The sequence below is a fragment of the Mus musculus genome, chromosome 17, assembly GCF_000001635.26.
Source record: "Mus musculus strain C57BL/6J chromosome 17, GRCm38.p6 C57BL/6J".
Taxonomy (NCBI): domain Eukaryota; kingdom Metazoa; phylum Chordata; class Mammalia; order Rodentia; family Muridae; genus Mus; species Mus musculus.
Window position 1 is genome coordinate 90694335 of NC_000083.6, and position 18073 is coordinate 90712407.

Here is an 18073-nt window from a genome sequence, read left to right on the forward strand (position 1 = left end):
CTGCACAGTGTTTCATGGAAGTCTAGAAACCACATCTAAATGTTTCCTGTGAATTCCTCTTAGTATACATGGCAAACTTTTCTTTTATTATTATTAGATATTTTCTTTATATACGTTTCAAATGTTATCCCGAAAGTTCCCTATACCTTCCCTCTGCCCTGCTCCCCTACCCACCAACTCCCGCTTCTTGGCCCTGGCATTCCACTGTACTGCCTGTACTGGGGTATATAAAGTTTGCAAGACCAAGGGGCCTCTCTTCCCAGTGATGGCCGACTAGGCCATCTTCTGCTACATGTGCAGCTAGAGATATGACCTCTGGTGGTACTGGTTAGTTCATATTGGTGTTCCACCTATAGGGTTGCAGACCCCTTCAGCTCCTTGGGTGCTGTCTCTAGCTCCTCCACTGGGGGCCCTGTGTTCCATCCTTTAGATGACTGTGAGCATCCACTTCTGTATTTGCCAGGCACTGGCATAGCCTCATACCAGACAGCTCTAACAGGGTCCCTTCAGCAAAATCTTGCTGGCATATGCAATAGTGTCTGGGTTTGGTGGCTGATGAGGAAGGCACATGACAACCAAAGTAGGAAAGGTGCTGTTTAACCTTAAGTCTCCCTTCTCCAAAGTCCTGCAAATCTAGGCTGCCTTTGCTATTTTTCCCTATAAAAATTCATTTTACTCTTAATTCAGCAAATGTTGAGTTTATTGAAACCCTGCAATTGAATGAAAAGACCTGAGAGAGCATTATATTATGGGAAGAACACAGAATTGGAACTAAGGGCAAGGGTCCTGTGGATGGGTTTGTCAGGTTCTAACATGAGCTAATTAGTGACTGCATTCTGTTAGGTCAGTTATCTAACATATAAAATCGCCATGTCTTCCTTAGTCTGATAGAGAGTCTGAGCTAAACCAGATTCTCTGAGGCAGCAAACCGAGACTTGGTTTTTGGAAGGCCGCCCAAAGTCACTAGAGAGTTATCATTTATTCTCAGAAAGATGAGCATGGAGGGAATTTAGCCTGAATATATACTACAGTTATTGCAAGAAGTCACCTGATCCGTGACCTCACTTGTTCCAGTTGAACCACCAAAATGACATCTGATGAACATCTGATCTATTATGGAAATACTTACTATGGAAAGGAATCTGTAGCTATGATGGCAATCGGTGTATTAGGTAGGCCAAGCATGAGTGTCCATTAAATTTCCTCTATATTTTCCTATAAGCAATTAATCTTGCATATATTAGCAATACATCTTAAAATAGCTCATTTAACACATATTACCCTAATTAGCAAAATGTTAACAAAAAAAAGATCATGTGGTGATATGTGATGTGTGTGAGAAGCTGCTGGGAAAAGTAGAGATGCAAAGAACAACCCTTTCCTGCAGAAGCAATGAAAGCCTACGCGGGTAGTAGGAACGAACAACTGTAGCATATTCCCAGGCAGCTTGCAGAGGACAAGCACAGAACTTGAGAGAAATGTAAGGCAGAAACCTCCCTAGACCCAAGTACGGTGGTTAACAGTCATCACTGAGCACCCCCTGAAGATTCCCGCCACTGCCATTTCTCCAATATCAGAAAAAGAACCTATTTCAGAATAGGAAAAATAACCTAAATGTAAGATCTATGGTGGATTTTTGTTCTTTTGGGTAGTGATATTCATCTCTGTGCAGGAAGGCTACTAGAAGGAGAGAACTAAAACAGCTGGGCTGACCAAGGACAAAAATAAACCTTACAATTTTAGGACATCTTCCATTGTCCAAAAGACCAAAGAACTGAGGGGCCTCTGTGTAAAGGAAACCCTTTCCTCCCCCAGGGTGTGGCTTCTGTATTACACACACACACACACACACACACACACACACACACACACACACACACACACACAGCCAACCACCCACCCCACCCTCCGTTCAGGAATAGACCATTTTCTTTTGCAATGGGAGAGAAAATTCTTTTATAAAACAGGCTATTTCCTGAGCCTCGCCCACCTGAGAGCCTCTTACAGATTTCTAGCGATAAAGGTCTCCATGTGTAATTACAGGCTGAGCTGACCTAATTAGGTTGATGAAATTTTCAGTAGGGATTTAATTCCCTATAGCATTTCACTCATTTCTTTTCTCTCAAGAATCTTTCCTCAGGCTCATTCCGAGCCATTCTTCCAGGCAGCATTTTAAATTACCTCAAAAAAGGCACAGCCTGCACTGCAGCCACTGATTAGAAAACCTCCAGCAGGCACACATGTCTGAAAACACACTGCAGATAAAGCCTTCTATGGTGATTCATTCACACTCGCATTCCTTTCCCTTTCTTTAGCTTCCTTCCCTAACCATGCTAAATAATGTCCACTCAGCAGGAGGGGAACAGATGTTGCAGACTGTGTTGTGGACACAAAGAAATTAAGAAATACCAAATGCAGACGAGTTAAGGGCAGATAGGATGGATAGAAAGAGCATCTCAGTCAACATCGCAGCTGGGTTCCTTATTATCCAGGTCCTCATGTTCAAAATATTTGAGTAAAACGTGAATTGGTGAAACTTTCAACAGTCTCTGGTGACTGAAAGTTGCCTCTAATGAGCAGGCTAAGACTAAAGTACAGTACTCATATTCAGGAAAATGAATTCACCTCAAATGGACCCCAAACATAGCTTTCAGATGCAAAGATTCCTCTTTCTTTGTGATTCTCAAACTTCCTTTATTTGTAATAGTTACTCTCACACACTTCAATAGAAAAAATAAGTTTAAAATCATCAAGCATCCTTAAGAGTTATCTTTTCGCTTTAAATGATGCTTCCAAAAACCTGAAGGATGTAAACAACCATCCCTGTCAAAAAAGACTCTGTGGAGGTTTTGCGGCAGGAAGACTTTGAAGTGTCCTTCCCCAGGCCTGTGTCTGGTTTTACAGGAATGAGTAGTGTAAAATGCTGCCTCATTCTTTACAATTACACTTAGCCTTTTCTAAAACCTATGTCTGTGGTGGTAGCTTTCTCCAAAGACCTTTTGAGTTGTTTGTGACTAAATTTAAATATGACACAAAACTATTTTCTCCTCAGTCTGTTCATGATTTCTTTTCATTTTAAACAAATTAACGTCTTACACATCATTATTTTATTTTGAAAGTTGATGATCACTCTAACAAAATTAACTTTATTATTGTGGCCCAGTGACTGAAAGTGCTCTCAGCTCTCATTTACCATTATAAATGTCACAGAGGAATTAAGATGTCACTAAAGAAAATTAAATAATAGAGTTCTTCAATACGTTGAAGAATTTTCTTTTACTACTTTAATTTTAATAGAATGAAGATATAAATTAGCAAATGTGCCAGGCCATCTCTAGTTTTATGGTAAATACCACTGATCAGAACGAGGCTATTGTCCTCTAATCAGATATGTTATCTGTCTGAGGCTGGGTGCAGATCCTGCTCCATCCCTTTGTTCTCCCACAGAATTGCCTCCTGTCTATCTGCTTCTCTACTTTCAAAACAATCAGACACAGAGAATGATTGCCAGAATTATTTGTTCACCAAAATGTCCTATGTGGCTTCAGACTAGGTGCCCCCAGACTCTCCTACAGAAGTGACTATCGTAAGGGCTATTATGTACTGGATTGAAAATAAAATATAATAAGTGAATAATTGAAGCTGTAATTAAGGCATTAGAAGTAATATGCTATAGGCTAGGAAGTCTAAGCCAGTGCTTGGGAAAACAAACAAGAGAATGGACATTGGCATATTGCTCTCTGTTCATGAACTCGACAAACCTGACCTTCCTAAAGCAAGATGGTTTAGCTCAAAACCCATGGCGCCTTTTTTTCATTATTTCCTTTCTGAAATAGGAAATGAATGTGGTTATAAAAGATGATTCAGATATAGGTGGCAGCTATGAACTATCAGGAAGCCCTACACTGAAATATGTTTAATATAGAAGCTGATTGTGTTTATAACCTTCCAACCTCTAGCGTGTTGGGAGGAAACAGACTGAAACACAACACAGATCTGTAAAACCTCGCAGCACTTGCTCCAGTCAAATTACTCATGGCACGGAAAGCAGCAAGATGGGACATGCCCATTCATTAAGGAGGAAAGATATTTATGTAAAATCTATAGTAAAGGGAGACAGGACGAACCCACTTTTAGGTACTCACAGGCTTCTAGCTAAGGGACACTTGCAAGATCATGTGGCTTTATTTTTCACCTTTTGTCCTTTGTCGTCTTGTTTGTGATTATACTGTTAATACAAATATATGAGCACTGAGATATATCAATGTATGAACACTTAAATAGTGGAGATGTTAGTCTGATGCATGGCTTTCTTTGAAACTATGATTTCAGGTGAAGAGAGTTCATTGCAACTTCCCAGACAGAAAAATGAGCTTGCTTAATAGAGAATGGGCTGAATGCCATATTTCTCAGAGGAACCCAGTATCTCAGACATCCTCACTTATCATAGGATGCCCAAAGATGCTCTTTAACTAGATTTGCATTTAGGCTAAAAAAAAAATCCTTGGATTCTGGACCTTTTTTTTTCCTTTAGTATAACACAGGTTTCACTCTTTATAGATGAAGCATGGCCTGTGATGGGTTACATAATAGAGATGGACACTACATGTTGGTTGCTGAGTGTATTTAGGAATGTCCAGAAAGTGGTTTTAACAATCTACTTGTGAAATCAAAGCATGCAATGACTCTGTCTCTTCCCAATCTGGCCTATGTTATCTCTTTCCTGCCTCTCCACATCATAGTGAGTTTGGGCTCTGCATATTTGCCTTAGCCACTAGAACTTACACTCTGCTCAGTCTCTTTTCAACCCAAACAAGTACTGTGGGCATAAATTCTAACACTTTATAATCTCTTTCTAAAACGTGCTTCCTCTTTTAATGAAATAGAGTACTTATATGTACAATTGTTAATGTCGGTAGCCTAACCAACATTATTTTTCAGACATGGTGAATGATAGTAATTACCAAGCAAAGAGGACTAGGAAATTAGGATTTGGGTTTTAATGCTTAAGTGTTGCTGCTCACTTCAGAGGTGACTTAGATCTTCTGAACTTCAGTTTCTTTGTTTGAAAAATAAAGACAATAAACTCACCGCCTATATCCTGAGAGCCATTGGACAGCTTTAGATGCTTCTAAACACAAAAGACTTAGAAAATGTAATACTGCTCTTATCATACTGATAATTTTTATTTTGTTAGTTTGTTATTGCCTATGCAGCTTAATGCAGACCCTAAGGCATAATCTATATCTTCAGAAAAGAATATTCACTCTCTGAGAGGCAATACCCTCATTCTACTATACGGACCATTTTGCTGTTGGAAAACTTCATGCAAGTGTTATACTATAACAGCTCTGAATTCCCCTCAGGGACGCCTTTCCCTGTGTGTCTCTGTGTCTCTGTCACTATCTCTGTCTGTCTGTCTGTCTGTCTGTCTGTCTGTCTGTCTGTCTGTCTCTCTCTCATGAACACACACACATGTACATAAGCAGAAACACCTGCAGTACTTGGAAGACAAGTAATGCTGTCAGAGCTCAGCAGTAACTTATTCACTGTTGGATGAAAAATAAACATTAAAAAATAACTCAACCAAGTTTGTACGAATATTTTCTTTAGGACAAAACAAACTATAACATTGTTTTCCAGTAGCAATTGTTGTGCCTAAATAACTAGTAAGTTGATAATTATTCCATCAGGCAACAAGGAGAAGACTTCAGGTTCCAATCAGAAAAAAAAATTATGATGATTGAATAAATTTTTTTAAAAAACCAACTCTTATAGAATATAAAATTGAAATCCAAGGTCCTTCTGGTCTTTCTCTACAAATTGCAATCTTATAAAAATGTACGGCAGACACTGACAGTGATGATGGCAGATGAAATTGTTCTCTTAAGTTCTTGTTTTCTTCGGGTAAATATCTAGTCAACTTACCAGATCAAAAAGGACACAGGTCTCCCACCTTCAGGACAAAATTAAAATATGGCAGCATAAAACTGGTTCATTGTGCCCTTTGGGTTTTGTTTTCTGTTTTAGCATTGTTAATATATGTCATCTCCTTTTCTCTTGTAGCCTCATATTTTTTCTTTCTTGTTCTTATCACTCAAGTCACCACAGACAGTTATCCCTTAGTACAAATTTAGACACAAATATCATTTTGTTTGATGTCCTCTTAGAGCTGATACAAAGCTATCCAGGACAATGACCACTGTGAGAAGCTGAGCCTCACCTCACTCCTCAGCAGGGTGTGTGAGTTGCACTTTACCCCCCAACTCTGCATGAGCAACACAAAGCTGAATTGAAGGTTGTGTCATTCACTCTGGGAGCATGAGATCTTCAGAAAGCAAGTGCTAAAGTCCGGATCTGCAAAGATGAGCTCGTGATTTAAGAAGGCTTCCATAACATCGATATTTACCTCTTTGAGACAGCCCATAAAGTTGTTACTGACTGGTGACCCTGGAAGGTCGGCTGTGCTGGGGCTGCCTCCAACATAGAAAAAGTCATCAGACCCCAGCATGGTGTAATCTTCTTGCGTGTAGCCCGTTGTGGTAAGAATTCCATCCACTGATATTGTCACCTAGATGACAAAGCACAGGGAAAGGACACGCTATACTCAGACCTACATGCTGTAATCCTGGGATATGCCTGTTTTGTGTTTTGCTTTATTATAGTTTTTGTTTTGCTTTTTTTTTTTTTTTATGTTTGTTTGGTTTTCAGTTTTAGCCCTGTGGCGGAACCCATTTTCATGTCTGTTTGAGGTTTATTCTTGGATTCTATTCAGCTAGCCCTGAGAGATTCTAATCTAGTTAGAGAGTTAACTGATCATTGAACTAGTGTCAGCATCATCCCTGCTGCAACTCAAAAGTTATTTAGCAGACACAAAAATGGTGTTAGTAAAATGCCTCCTAGGTTAGTTTTGCTGGTGTACATATTAGTAAAGTTTAGTCGTCTGTTATTCACTAATCACAACGTGCACCTTGTTAACAGAAAAGGCGCAAGCTATTTCCAGCAACATCACTATTTGCACTATTGAGCAGCAACTGTTGAGCATGCAAGTGCCTGAACCATGCCGAGGGAAGATGAGGCGCAAAAACAATCAGTGAAGCGGCACCAGCGATGCGCATGCAGGAGGTACAGAACGCTCTGAAAGGAAAGGAAAGGAAAGCAAAGGGAAGGGAAGGAAAGGCAAAAGAAAAGAAGACAGGGAGAACCAAAGGAGAAAGATAACTGCATAATGATGACGTAAAGATGAGTGGGTGTGGCATCTCCAACATTCCCAAACCAAGTTTCCATGCCATGCATCATGAATGGTTAGAGACTGGCTGAGCCTGCGGTCACTCGGGCCAGCCACCATTTTCTTATCTCGTGTTAACCACAGCTGGATGCAAAAAATAAAAAATAAAAAAATAAGAAAATAAACGTTCGAAACGTTAACGATGCCCCTACAGGTGAGTTCGAAAACAGGTTGACAGGAACAGGTAAAAAATAAGAAAGTCAACAACAGATGAAAAGAAGGAGGTCAGGTAAGCAGAAGAGTACCAACCGCAGTTCCTCTTTTGTTAATGATGTCTACAGTTAAAAGAAAGAAAGAAAACACACGGCAAACCCAAAATAAGAAACAATTAGAATGATATCTACCGAACAATGTAGTTTGTTTACCATAGCGTGTCCAATGCCTGAGTGCTTTGTGGAGAAGGGGGGAGAAAGGAAATTAAAACTGTGAACAGAATAACGATCGATCGTTACTTAAAAAATATGATGGTCTCTACCATGTTAGTACATTTTTTGATTCAGGTAACGGTTAGTAGAATGAAACATTCCATGAATGACATGTTAGTTATTAAGCATGTTAGTAACATAGAAAAAGGGCAAAAAAATTTTACAAGAAAAAGCAGACTAACAAATAGGCCTCCCACAGAGGAGATAATCTTTTCCTGCCCTTGTTCATCTCTTGGCCCTAGACAGAAACAGACACGTGGCACTGTTCCCTTAGTCTTCCTGAGGACCACTGAGAGCCATTGTAAACTTCTGCAAAAGATTCATTCAAAGGCCTGAAGCCTATCAGCTGGTCATTGTCACCCTGGCCCAATCATAGTCCCCCTCCACACCCACACCCAGTCCCAGCAAATTAGTAGGAATCAGTTGGCTTTGCCCTACTACTCAATTTTACAGCATACAAGGACTCCTCCTCAATTCCAAAACTTCCTTCCGTCATATTGATGGACTTTATGGTCACAGTATACTGCAATGAAACAGAGCAGAGATCCTGACACACATAATGAGTAGAATGGACTTGTTTGTAATCTCTCCTGCTGCACATGCACCCTGGCTGCATAAACTTCTGTTTTCTTGGAACTACGAATTCTCAACTTGCTTTGTAACCTGAGCAAAGGCAAATCTAGAAAGTGGGCTCCTCAAGGCCCACCCTTCCTTCTGTGGTCACCCAAGTGAGCCTCCAGTCTCTTGGTGAGTATATGAGAGGGAAAAATGAAAACAGAAAACCAAAGAGACAGACTTACAGGAAACCCATGGTCTATAACTAGGCTGACTGTGGCCACCCCCTCCCAACACTGTGGGAAGCATGTGGCTCCTCCCATGCCCATGGGCATCTAAATAGCCTTGGAAATTCTCAAAGTTTTACAGTTTTGTTTGTCTGCCTGAATGTAACTAAATCTCCCTGCCTAAGCAACTTTGTCTTGTCTAGCTCAGATAGTTGAAGCCTCTCAGAAGCAGGAAGGAAAGGGTTAGTTAACAGCTCAGAAAAAGGGTCATTTTAGTGAAGGGGAACCAAAGTCAATCGGTCATTCTGCAACTGTTCAGAGAAACAACAAATGCATTAAGGATGTTAGTTTTCGATAAGCATTTACCATTCAAAAATTAGTCACTTGTCAGCACTTACAAAAATGATACATTATAAAGTAAAATGTCATATAATCAGAACTCATAATGATGAAAATACAAAAACAATCTAATTGGGTTTCAGCATATACTGTAATACGTCTTATTAGAAAACATACAGTATATGTAGACTCATTGATTCCGTGAAGAGTGTGAATTCTCTAGTATATAGACTTGTGTAAGAATTTAAATATGTAAATATAATTATATTCCAGTAGAAGAGGATGAAGGGACTTTTCATATCATTTATAGTTTAAATTAAAGTATCTGTGCTAAATTAAAAATATCTTCATAAACAAAAACTTCAGAACATAGGTTACACACAATATCGATCTTTTTCCCTCAGGGACATTTTATGTTTCCATTTTGGGGTGGGGAAGGGGAGGGAATAGGAATTGCTTCAATCCCAAGGGACAAAAATAAAGGTTTTTGTTTGTTTTTTTACTACAAAAAAAAGGAAGTGTGATTTAATGACCCCAATGTGCATGCTTCCAAATGATCACTAAGAAAACTATAATTTTCAATCAAACAAACAAACGAAAAAAAAAATAAAATCATACACATTACAGGAAGGGCAGGTCGAAGGGATATCCTTAACAGCCCTCTGGAAAATAATCATTTGTCACTGTATTAAAATAGCCTTTGGGCCCTCAGAACTTTCTAGAAATGCCCCTGCTCAAGTGTGGCAGGAAGATTCATCTCAGAAGGAAAAGCTAATCTCAGGAGCCCTATATCATGTGGGTAAGGTTTTCAAGTACCACACAGACAGCTGTAGGTACCACAGGCACAGCTGTAGCAAGAAACAAAGGCAGTTACTATCTTATCCACTGCGTTGTTACCTGACGCAGATTCCTGGTGACTTTCACATCATGCCAGGCATTATCATTAAACTTTCCATTCACAGGCTCCACTAGTGCTTCAAAGGCCCCTGATCCCAAATTAATGACCAGAGAGACAGCTCCATTTTTCAATGCAAGATTGACATAATCAGCTGATTTCCCTGTGTGAAGCATCAGTCCGTTCCTTTGAAGAGTTTTAAAGGACAGAGTTATTTCATCACTGCTGCTTTGAATGGGGTTTTGAGATAAGTCGTAGCAGAAGTATTCAGATCCCTTGAACGTGGCAATATACTCTTCTTTTCCTAGAAGAAAACAGATATATGCATGCATAAGTCAGCAAGTATACTACTCAAGATAGTAGATACAAATACAACAACTAATGACCTCTGCTTTACATATGCTTCCATATATTCAGGACAAAGGCCCTGTCAAGCACTCACATGGGCCTAGGTGGGAGTGTACTTTAAACAAACCACTTCAGAGGGTAGGGCATCAACTACAGTAGCTAAAAGTGACATTCTTGAAAGACAATTGTTGAGAAGTGCTGAAACAGCTCTGATCAGACAAGGTAGCTGTGTGTTACCTTTTGGGCATGAATCAGGTAGCATAAATACATATCTAATGTTTGCAACATTTGCACCATCCAACTGAGGAATTAGCTTTCAGGGAGACATCTATATTCTAATGTCTTTCTCAATAAAGAGCCAAGGATTTTCATCACAGAAAGATGATACTTTTTTTTAGTAACAGGGAAAAGAAAGACAAAAGAAGGGATTTGATCGGGAAGTCCACTGATCTACAGAATGTGTATATGTTCCCTCCCACACGGAGATAGGAATTATGCACACGTCTGATGCAGTCAGCTGGATGGTTAATTATTCCCTCTGCTTCCCAAGCAGATGGTAGGGCTGGCTCCTCTGAGGCTGATAAAAGTTCCAGAACAACATCACAGGAGCAGCATGCAAATGAAGTCTCAACATTCTCAATGTGGCTCAGTATAATTAGAAGTTTCAAAGTGGATCCCACCACATGCCAGACCGATCAAACAGAAATATGGCCATTTGGAAAGAGCAGCCTTCTCCCACCAGTACAGTAAGGTAATCAAAGGAAGATGTAAGTCAAATGTTCCCCATCACTTTCCACAAAATAAGGAGAATCGACCAAAACTCGTGTAAACAAAAAAGAACAACAAAAGATCTAAGGACACAAAAATCCCAAAACAACAACAACAAAAGAGGACTATGGTTAGCAATTAGCTTGTGATACACCATGAAGAGAATTGCAAGTTCTATCAAAAAAAAAAAAAATCTGGTTTGCTGGCAGCAACACACCATCTCTATTAGCACATTGAAATGTTCAGAAACCAGAATAAGTTTTACTCTTCCTCTGGTAAGAGATTTTTGCTTTCTGTTCTATTTTGTTTGAGACATTCAATAAGTAGACCGGGCTAACAATCCTCCTGCCTCAGCCTCCTGAGGACTAGGATTACAGTAATGTGCTACAAAGCCTACCAAGGATATGGCCAGTATTGTTTGCTAGTTTAACTCACGGCATAGAATCAGAGCTCAATTCAAGAGTTTAGCTCCTTAAAGCCAGATGGAACATTGGTATATTGTGTCACTTAGCCCCATCAGAATCCCCAGTGACTACTGGCAAATAATTACTTAAGTCTAGTATTCATGAAAAACAAATTCTAAGGGAGAGTCATAGGAAAGACACATTGAATCCATAATAAAACATTGCCTGATTTTATACATCTAAAGGCAACCCAGTCCTGCTCAGGAGTTGGATTCAGTATTCTTTTTTAGTGATGTACAATGAATCATTCATGCATGAGAATAACCAGAGTGGAGCCACCTGAGTCTCTAGAGAGTTGAATTTGACAACTGTTTCAATGCTGGGAACCACATAAGCATTTAGAATTTATTTTGACCACTCGGTAACTGTCATATCATTGAAGGAAATGCTACATTTTTTAAAACTTTCAGTGTCTAAAATGATTAGTGATACCGATCCTTCAGGACTAGTGTGAATTTAAAAGGCAAAATCAGACAGGTTATCTATCTGGTAATGCTAGTAAATGGCACATGTCTTCCTCATTGCTTCCTAGTAGAACGAATGAGGCAAATATCCTATGACCTACAGCACATTTGATTTTTGAAAAGGAAAATACACCCATTATATACTCATTAAGATCAGAACCAGGACATGGACTCTGATTATCAACATCTCTATTCTGTACCACACAAAATGTCACACTAGTCTGTGACCAAGAAAAGCCTGTGAGCATAGTAAAGATTACAGCTAAGGATAATAATGTCCTGTTAGGACATTATGTTGTATAATTTGAAAGACAAAAATGATCCATGACAGTGTTTTGGTTTAGTAATATATCTTAGAAAGACTACATGGAAACAGTGTTTCAAAAATTTAAGGAAATCTGTAAAATCAGTAAAAATTCAACTAAATTTCCAATGTATTTTTAAATTGACATAATTAGTTGATTTTACAAATTCTACAGAAAAAAAATTAAATAACGCAAGGAGCCAGATATACTAGAGAATGAGATGAGGAAACTTTCCTGTGTGTTGGTAGACATTTATAAGAAATTTATGACAAATAAAATAACCAATTGAGACAGATAGGAAAATAAAGACAAACAATATAAAATAACTTCAAATATGCTGAAATGATATATATTAAGTTAGGTATTTCAGGTAAAGAGGAAGAAAAGGACCATTAGTTAACTAATTGTGCTGGGATATCTAGTTATCTATGCAAACAAATGAAACAAATCAATTCTAGCTGGTTTATTGCTAAAATTTCAATGAGAAATCTGTGATATAAAAGTTTACAAAGTTTCATAAAACTGCTAAAATGTTAATCCAAATTAAAAAAATCCATTTATCAGTAATACTACAAAAGTACAAGAAATTAAATAAAAAATCTAAGAAAAAAGTTTTCATTTTTATCTCAATCACAAGGAACTGCAACATAGCATTCCACAAGCTCTCTAGCAAATCAATCCTAAAAAGGCAAATAATAGAGAAAATTAACAGAGGAAATGGAGATAGATAGATAGATAGATAGATAGATAGATAGATAGATAGATGGATAGAGATATCTATATAGGTAATATGAATGGACAGTTTCACTAAAATAAATATGGAAAGGTTCTGGAGAGGTGCTCAGTGGTTAAGAGCATTGACTGCTCTTCCAGAGTTCCTGAGTTCAATTCCTAGCAACCACATGTGGCTCACAACCATCTGTGAAGGGATCCAATGCCCTCTTCTGGTGTGTCTGAACACAGCAACAGTTGTCAGAACCTCAGGTTGATCATCTATGTACTGTATGATATAATGTAGATAAATCTAAGAGTAATAATATGAAGTACAGTTAATAAAGAGAAAGCCAGACATGAGGGCCAATCTAATTCTATGCATAAAAGAGTTTAAAGAAACAGTAAGTAGCATTCTCTGCTATTATAAATTAAGATCATAGCTGCTCTTAGTAGAGTTGATGAGGGTCTAATCTTAATTGGGGCACTGCTTGTAGTAATCTCAGAGGGCAAAAATTCAGCTAGTTAGTTACATGTTTATGATTGTGCAATTCTTGGTATGTGTACTGTTTTCAATATAAATTTAAATGATCTGGATGACTGAGCACACATTAAATAATCCTAACCAAACTTTTTCTTCTTGGAGTTGGAACTACTTAGTTCATCAGTTAAAAGTACTTGTTGATTTTTTCCAAGGACCTGGGCTTGGTTCCCACCACCCAGCAGCTCATATCCAGCTGTACAGTTACAGGAGCTAAAACATTCTCTTCCCACATTTAAGGCACCTACATACACATAAAAAGTACATAGAAGAAAATAAGGCACATAATAAAAATAAATGAAAATTAAGAATAAAACATCTTCATTAAAAGAGTTAGAGTACAATTAAAATGTTGCATATATTAATGGTAAAATTGTTAACAAAACTAAAATAATAGAAAGAGTAATATTTTGATAGTCATATTTAAAATATGTTTCAGCATATATTAATAAACATAAGTATAATTTGTTCTTTATGTCAAGCACATAAGGTTAAGCAAAGAATATAGACTGCGTAAAAATAATAATGTTAACTGATTGATGCCCAAATGGAGGCAGAATACCATTAATTGTAGACCTGTTTTTATATATATATAATATCTCCATATTTTTTAAATCTGATTATGAACTTGGAACATTTATTAAGGACCTTTTAAAATTTGCTTCATGTTACTATAAATTTGGAAGGTGAATTCTAAGAGAATGTCATTGAATTTGAATCTTACTTTATTTTTTTCAAATTTTTAGATGAAAATAAGTAATATTTGGTCTTCTAATTTTCTGAAAGTATGTTCAGAGTAAGAATCAAAATTCTATATGTTCTTCATAGTTTGAATTGTACAAAGTTAAATTTGGTGTAATGAACTTCAGTTCTCTTCTAAGTCACCCAAACAAATCTGGGATAGTAATAAGAATTATGACCTCTTGACACAGCACACTGAGACAACAGACTGAATTCCCTGTTGAAGACACAGAAAACGAACTAAGGACATGAAATACAATACTAAGAGACTGCACTCTTGATAACACCCAGGTGGTAGGTGGTACTGTGCTTCGACTCTGGTCAGTCAGACCTGTTCTCAGAACTCCTTCCACAAGATGGAATATCTGGGTATTTCTTGAAGTGATAAGATGCTTCTAGATTAAATCCCAAAACGTGTTTAAACTCTCTAAAAAGACTTGGGGGATGCAAGCATCTTCACATCCCTTTGAGGAATAACACCGCTCTAATTGATCAAAATTAGGCCTCACATTTCTCACTTAGAAAGGCCTTAATGACAAGCTGTATTTGGGCTGGGCAATAGGTTCAACACATGAATCCCTTCAGAACAAAGAATCAGGGACTCAAGTGTGTCAGAGTGACAAAAAGAGGTTCGATGGCTTCACAAGTCCTCAACAAAATTTTCTCAAAACAATATTCTTTCTTATTTCCTGCATGGACATAATCTCATTAATTTGATCTTATATTTACAGTTTTCAAGCTCTCTGAACTTTACCAAATGTAAAATCTCTCAAAGTACATGAGATTTTAAGAGTAAGAAGTAGAGCAAGGGCCCCCACCCAAACCCCTACGGAGAATCCTCAGGCTGGCTGCTTGTGCAGAACCTGTTCTATAGCGTTCGGTCATCAGGCAGGCTCCTTGTTGAGAATCTACTCCATACGTTCAGGGTTTTGGATTACATTATCCTTCGTCTGTAATCCCGACTCACGTAAATCTGTACAGCGTTGCTATAGCTATGTGGTTCTAAGACTGCATTCAATACACATCAGAAACCTAACTTAATACGCAATAAAAGCAAGTATACATAAGTGGAGATTTGAGGGAAACATCTGCTTCGTTTGTTTTTCTACTTCAAAAGTCAAGTACACAACTATCACAACTATCACAGAAAAAATATCCTTGGATGAACAAAAGCAATTGCTTGCAGCTTACTAATATATTAATTAATATAATAAATTGAATTAAATAAGAAGATTGGTTGACTCAGATAATAAAGATAAAATAAGATGTAGAAAACTTTGCCTCTTGTAATTCATGTTCAATTAAATATTCACTTCCCAAATAATCTGAGGGAAAACAACATCATCTTATTGTCATTACCCTTTAAAAATGAAGTTCAAATCATGATTATAGAGAAAATAACATTAATTTAAAAAAAGAATTGTTCATCTTAGATATTTGACTTAATTCAAGATTGTAAAAGGTTATATAGTTCCTAAGTATAATTGAGCATGTATAAATTCTGAAGTTAACCTCTATTGTTGTACAGCAATAAGACGTACTTTACAAACTATCCTATCAGGCTTTATTTTATCTTAGATAAACCTTACAGAAATTAACCGAGAAATAAACAAGCAAATTTCCCTGAAATAATATAAATGAATAGGCAAATTCTTTAAAAACTATACTTGAGGTAGTGAAATATGTAAGTTAAAGAAGAATCTGATATTATTTAGACCAATGGTTTCATTTATTCATCACGGTAAAAACCAAAACATCAAAATTATGGAAGTATCTCTAATTGGGAGAGAACCAGAATAAAAACCTGGCTGTCTTGGTTCCAGCCTCAGACTCCTCTTTAGGTCACAATAATACAAACCTGTTATTAATAACCAAAAAAATCTATTGGAGTTTATACTTCAGCATATTTTGACCAAAGGAGAAAACAAAAATGCCTCAAAATTCTGGAGCAATGCCTTTCAAATTCTATTAGGAAATAACTTGAATGATTAAACAATAACATGTACTAAAAAACAGACTACTTCATGCCTATCTGTACTGTGGGTTGACGGTACACAAACCCCGTGTCAGACAGGGAACATAGTGGGAAAGCACCCTACCATTCAGAAAACATTTAGTACTGAAATGTTTGCTGAATCTGCAGCCTCCAGACCCCAGTGTATTTTAACCCAAGGAGAATAAAGGTTAAACTGAAGCTTGATACATATGGACTTTAAAATTATTCTTTGTAAGAGTTTATGAATTATCTGAGTTTTAGTAAATAATTACTCAAGAAAGAAGTAAATTTTGGTTATACATTTATTTTATGTTAGGTTTGTGGGTAGTCTGTATATGGATAATCCTCATTTTTGAAGTAGATATAGACATAATTTTAAGTAGGAAATCAATTTGTTACTTACTCCATCAGGGTAATACAAACTAGACTATTTAATCAAGTTTCAAAGAATAGCCAATGAATGTGCTTCATTTCCCAAGAATCAAAGCAATACTGCCATTAGTACTTAAATCTCTATCATCTGAATTATCCACATATTTTGCCATGTAGTAAACCACTCCAAATGACAGAATTTTGTTTTTAATATAAACACAAATAAAGGCATCATGGAAAGTGAACCCAGAGTGGAGAACTTGACCGAGTATGACTATGGAGCAGCACTGATTGAAATGAATGTGTTCAAAATGTCCTCTTAGCTCTCACTAGTCACACTGTGACCTGGAGAGTATGGTATTACTATATTCTGAAGCTTTTGAGAAAATGAGAGTGTCACACTGCCTGGCCAGCATAATCTACACTATAAGGGGATCCTTCAACTGATTCTGATGTAAACTGGGGAGAATCCATTATTATAGTGCTGCAATTTAAGAGGAAATCATCATATGATCCTGCCACATTTTTATTAAGGAAGAAACATTCAGGTCAGTTACTTTGTATAGTTTGATCAGAAAAACAGCAACCTAAGAAAAAATGCAGTGGCTATATCTGCTTACTGTAGAACTGTATCAAGTATCTACTAAATATGCATCCCTGCAGAGTCCAAGCTTTAAATCACTGTAAGTAGTGACTGAGTTCTTATTCTTGATGTGTTTCATCTTTAGTCAATATTACAATAGAATTATCAGTGAGTCTGGAAATGGAGTACTTCTCTTCTATAGAAAGCTATAGGATATATATCTCTTGATGTTGTTTAGCAAGCAATGGTGGTAAGTGAATAAACTTAAAACCTCAGTTTGGAGGAACATGGAACATGCAACATGGAGTTGAACATGCAGTTCTTTCTCAGAATGTCTTCATTCATGTACTCAGAATATCTTCATTCATTTAGAAGTTAAACACACACACACACACACACACACACACACACACACACACACCAATCATGTATTCTAGGTGTGACCAGACTCAGTCAAAACAGATAGGCCCTAGATGCCACATTTCTACTTGTGCTCAAGTGAACTAGCAACATGGTATTAATAATAGTAACATGGAGGAAACCTATCTGCTATGTCAGAATCTATTACATTTAAATGAATGGCAATTTCTTAAAAAGAACAAAGAAGTTATGTTGTTATCTTCCATATCTCAAGTAAATAGAGAAGTGGATACATGTGAAAAATGTGTCAGGAGTGGCTCTGAGCAAATAGCTAGATACTGTTATTTATGTAACAACACCCATATATACATCCCCTGCTTCTTAGGAGATTTGATCAAGGTTTTGGGTTTATGTTTCTGATTTATTGCTATCACTCATTAAAATAATGTAAACAATAAAGTGGCTTATAATAAAACCAGTATAAGCTAGAGAGCTTGGACTACAGAATATGGTTTCTTGTTTTTGTTTTTGTTTTTTAATTGAAGAAAGCAGAAGAGAGGATGAAAATTTGTGCCATGACTGATTTCAAGAGATGAGAAAGAGTATTTCATCCGAAGGTACTATATGCAAAGCATCTAGTGTTGGAGATGTGACAGTAAGAAAACTAGTCACCATTGTTTATATTATAGTC

General features: G+C 37.2%; 1 protein-coding gene across 37 annotated transcripts in view, besides 1 other annotated feature; it reads right to left on the bottom strand.

Annotated features, from left to right (window-relative positions):
• Nrxn1 (neurexin I) overlaps nt 1–18073 on the bottom strand; it is a 1059516-nt gene that overhangs the window by 660691 nt on the left and 380752 nt on the right. For 23 of the 37 annotated variants that reach the window (NM_020252.3, XM_017317294.2, XM_030249570.1 and 20 more), the window contains 3 exons: nt 9732–10033; nt 7654–7677; nt 6410–6571 (listed from right to left, as the gene is read on the bottom strand). In NM_020252.3, coding sequence (NP_064648.3) covers nt 6410–6571; nt 7654–7677; nt 9732–10033 — 488 coding nt within the window. The remainder of the gene's footprint in view (nt 1–6409; nt 6572–7653; nt 7678–9731; nt 10034–18073) is intronic. The other 14 variants (NM_177284.2, NM_001346957.1, XM_017317307.2 and 11 more) reach the window with 1 other exon arrangement.
• Nucleotides 1046–3336: an enhancer, noted in NCBI's record as "VISTA enhancer mm1639". NCBI's record gives its function as "enhancer in: hindbrain (rhombencephalon)[4/5] | forebrain[4/5]" and the evidence as "EXISTENCE:transgenic organism evidence [ECO:0001131][PMID:17130149]".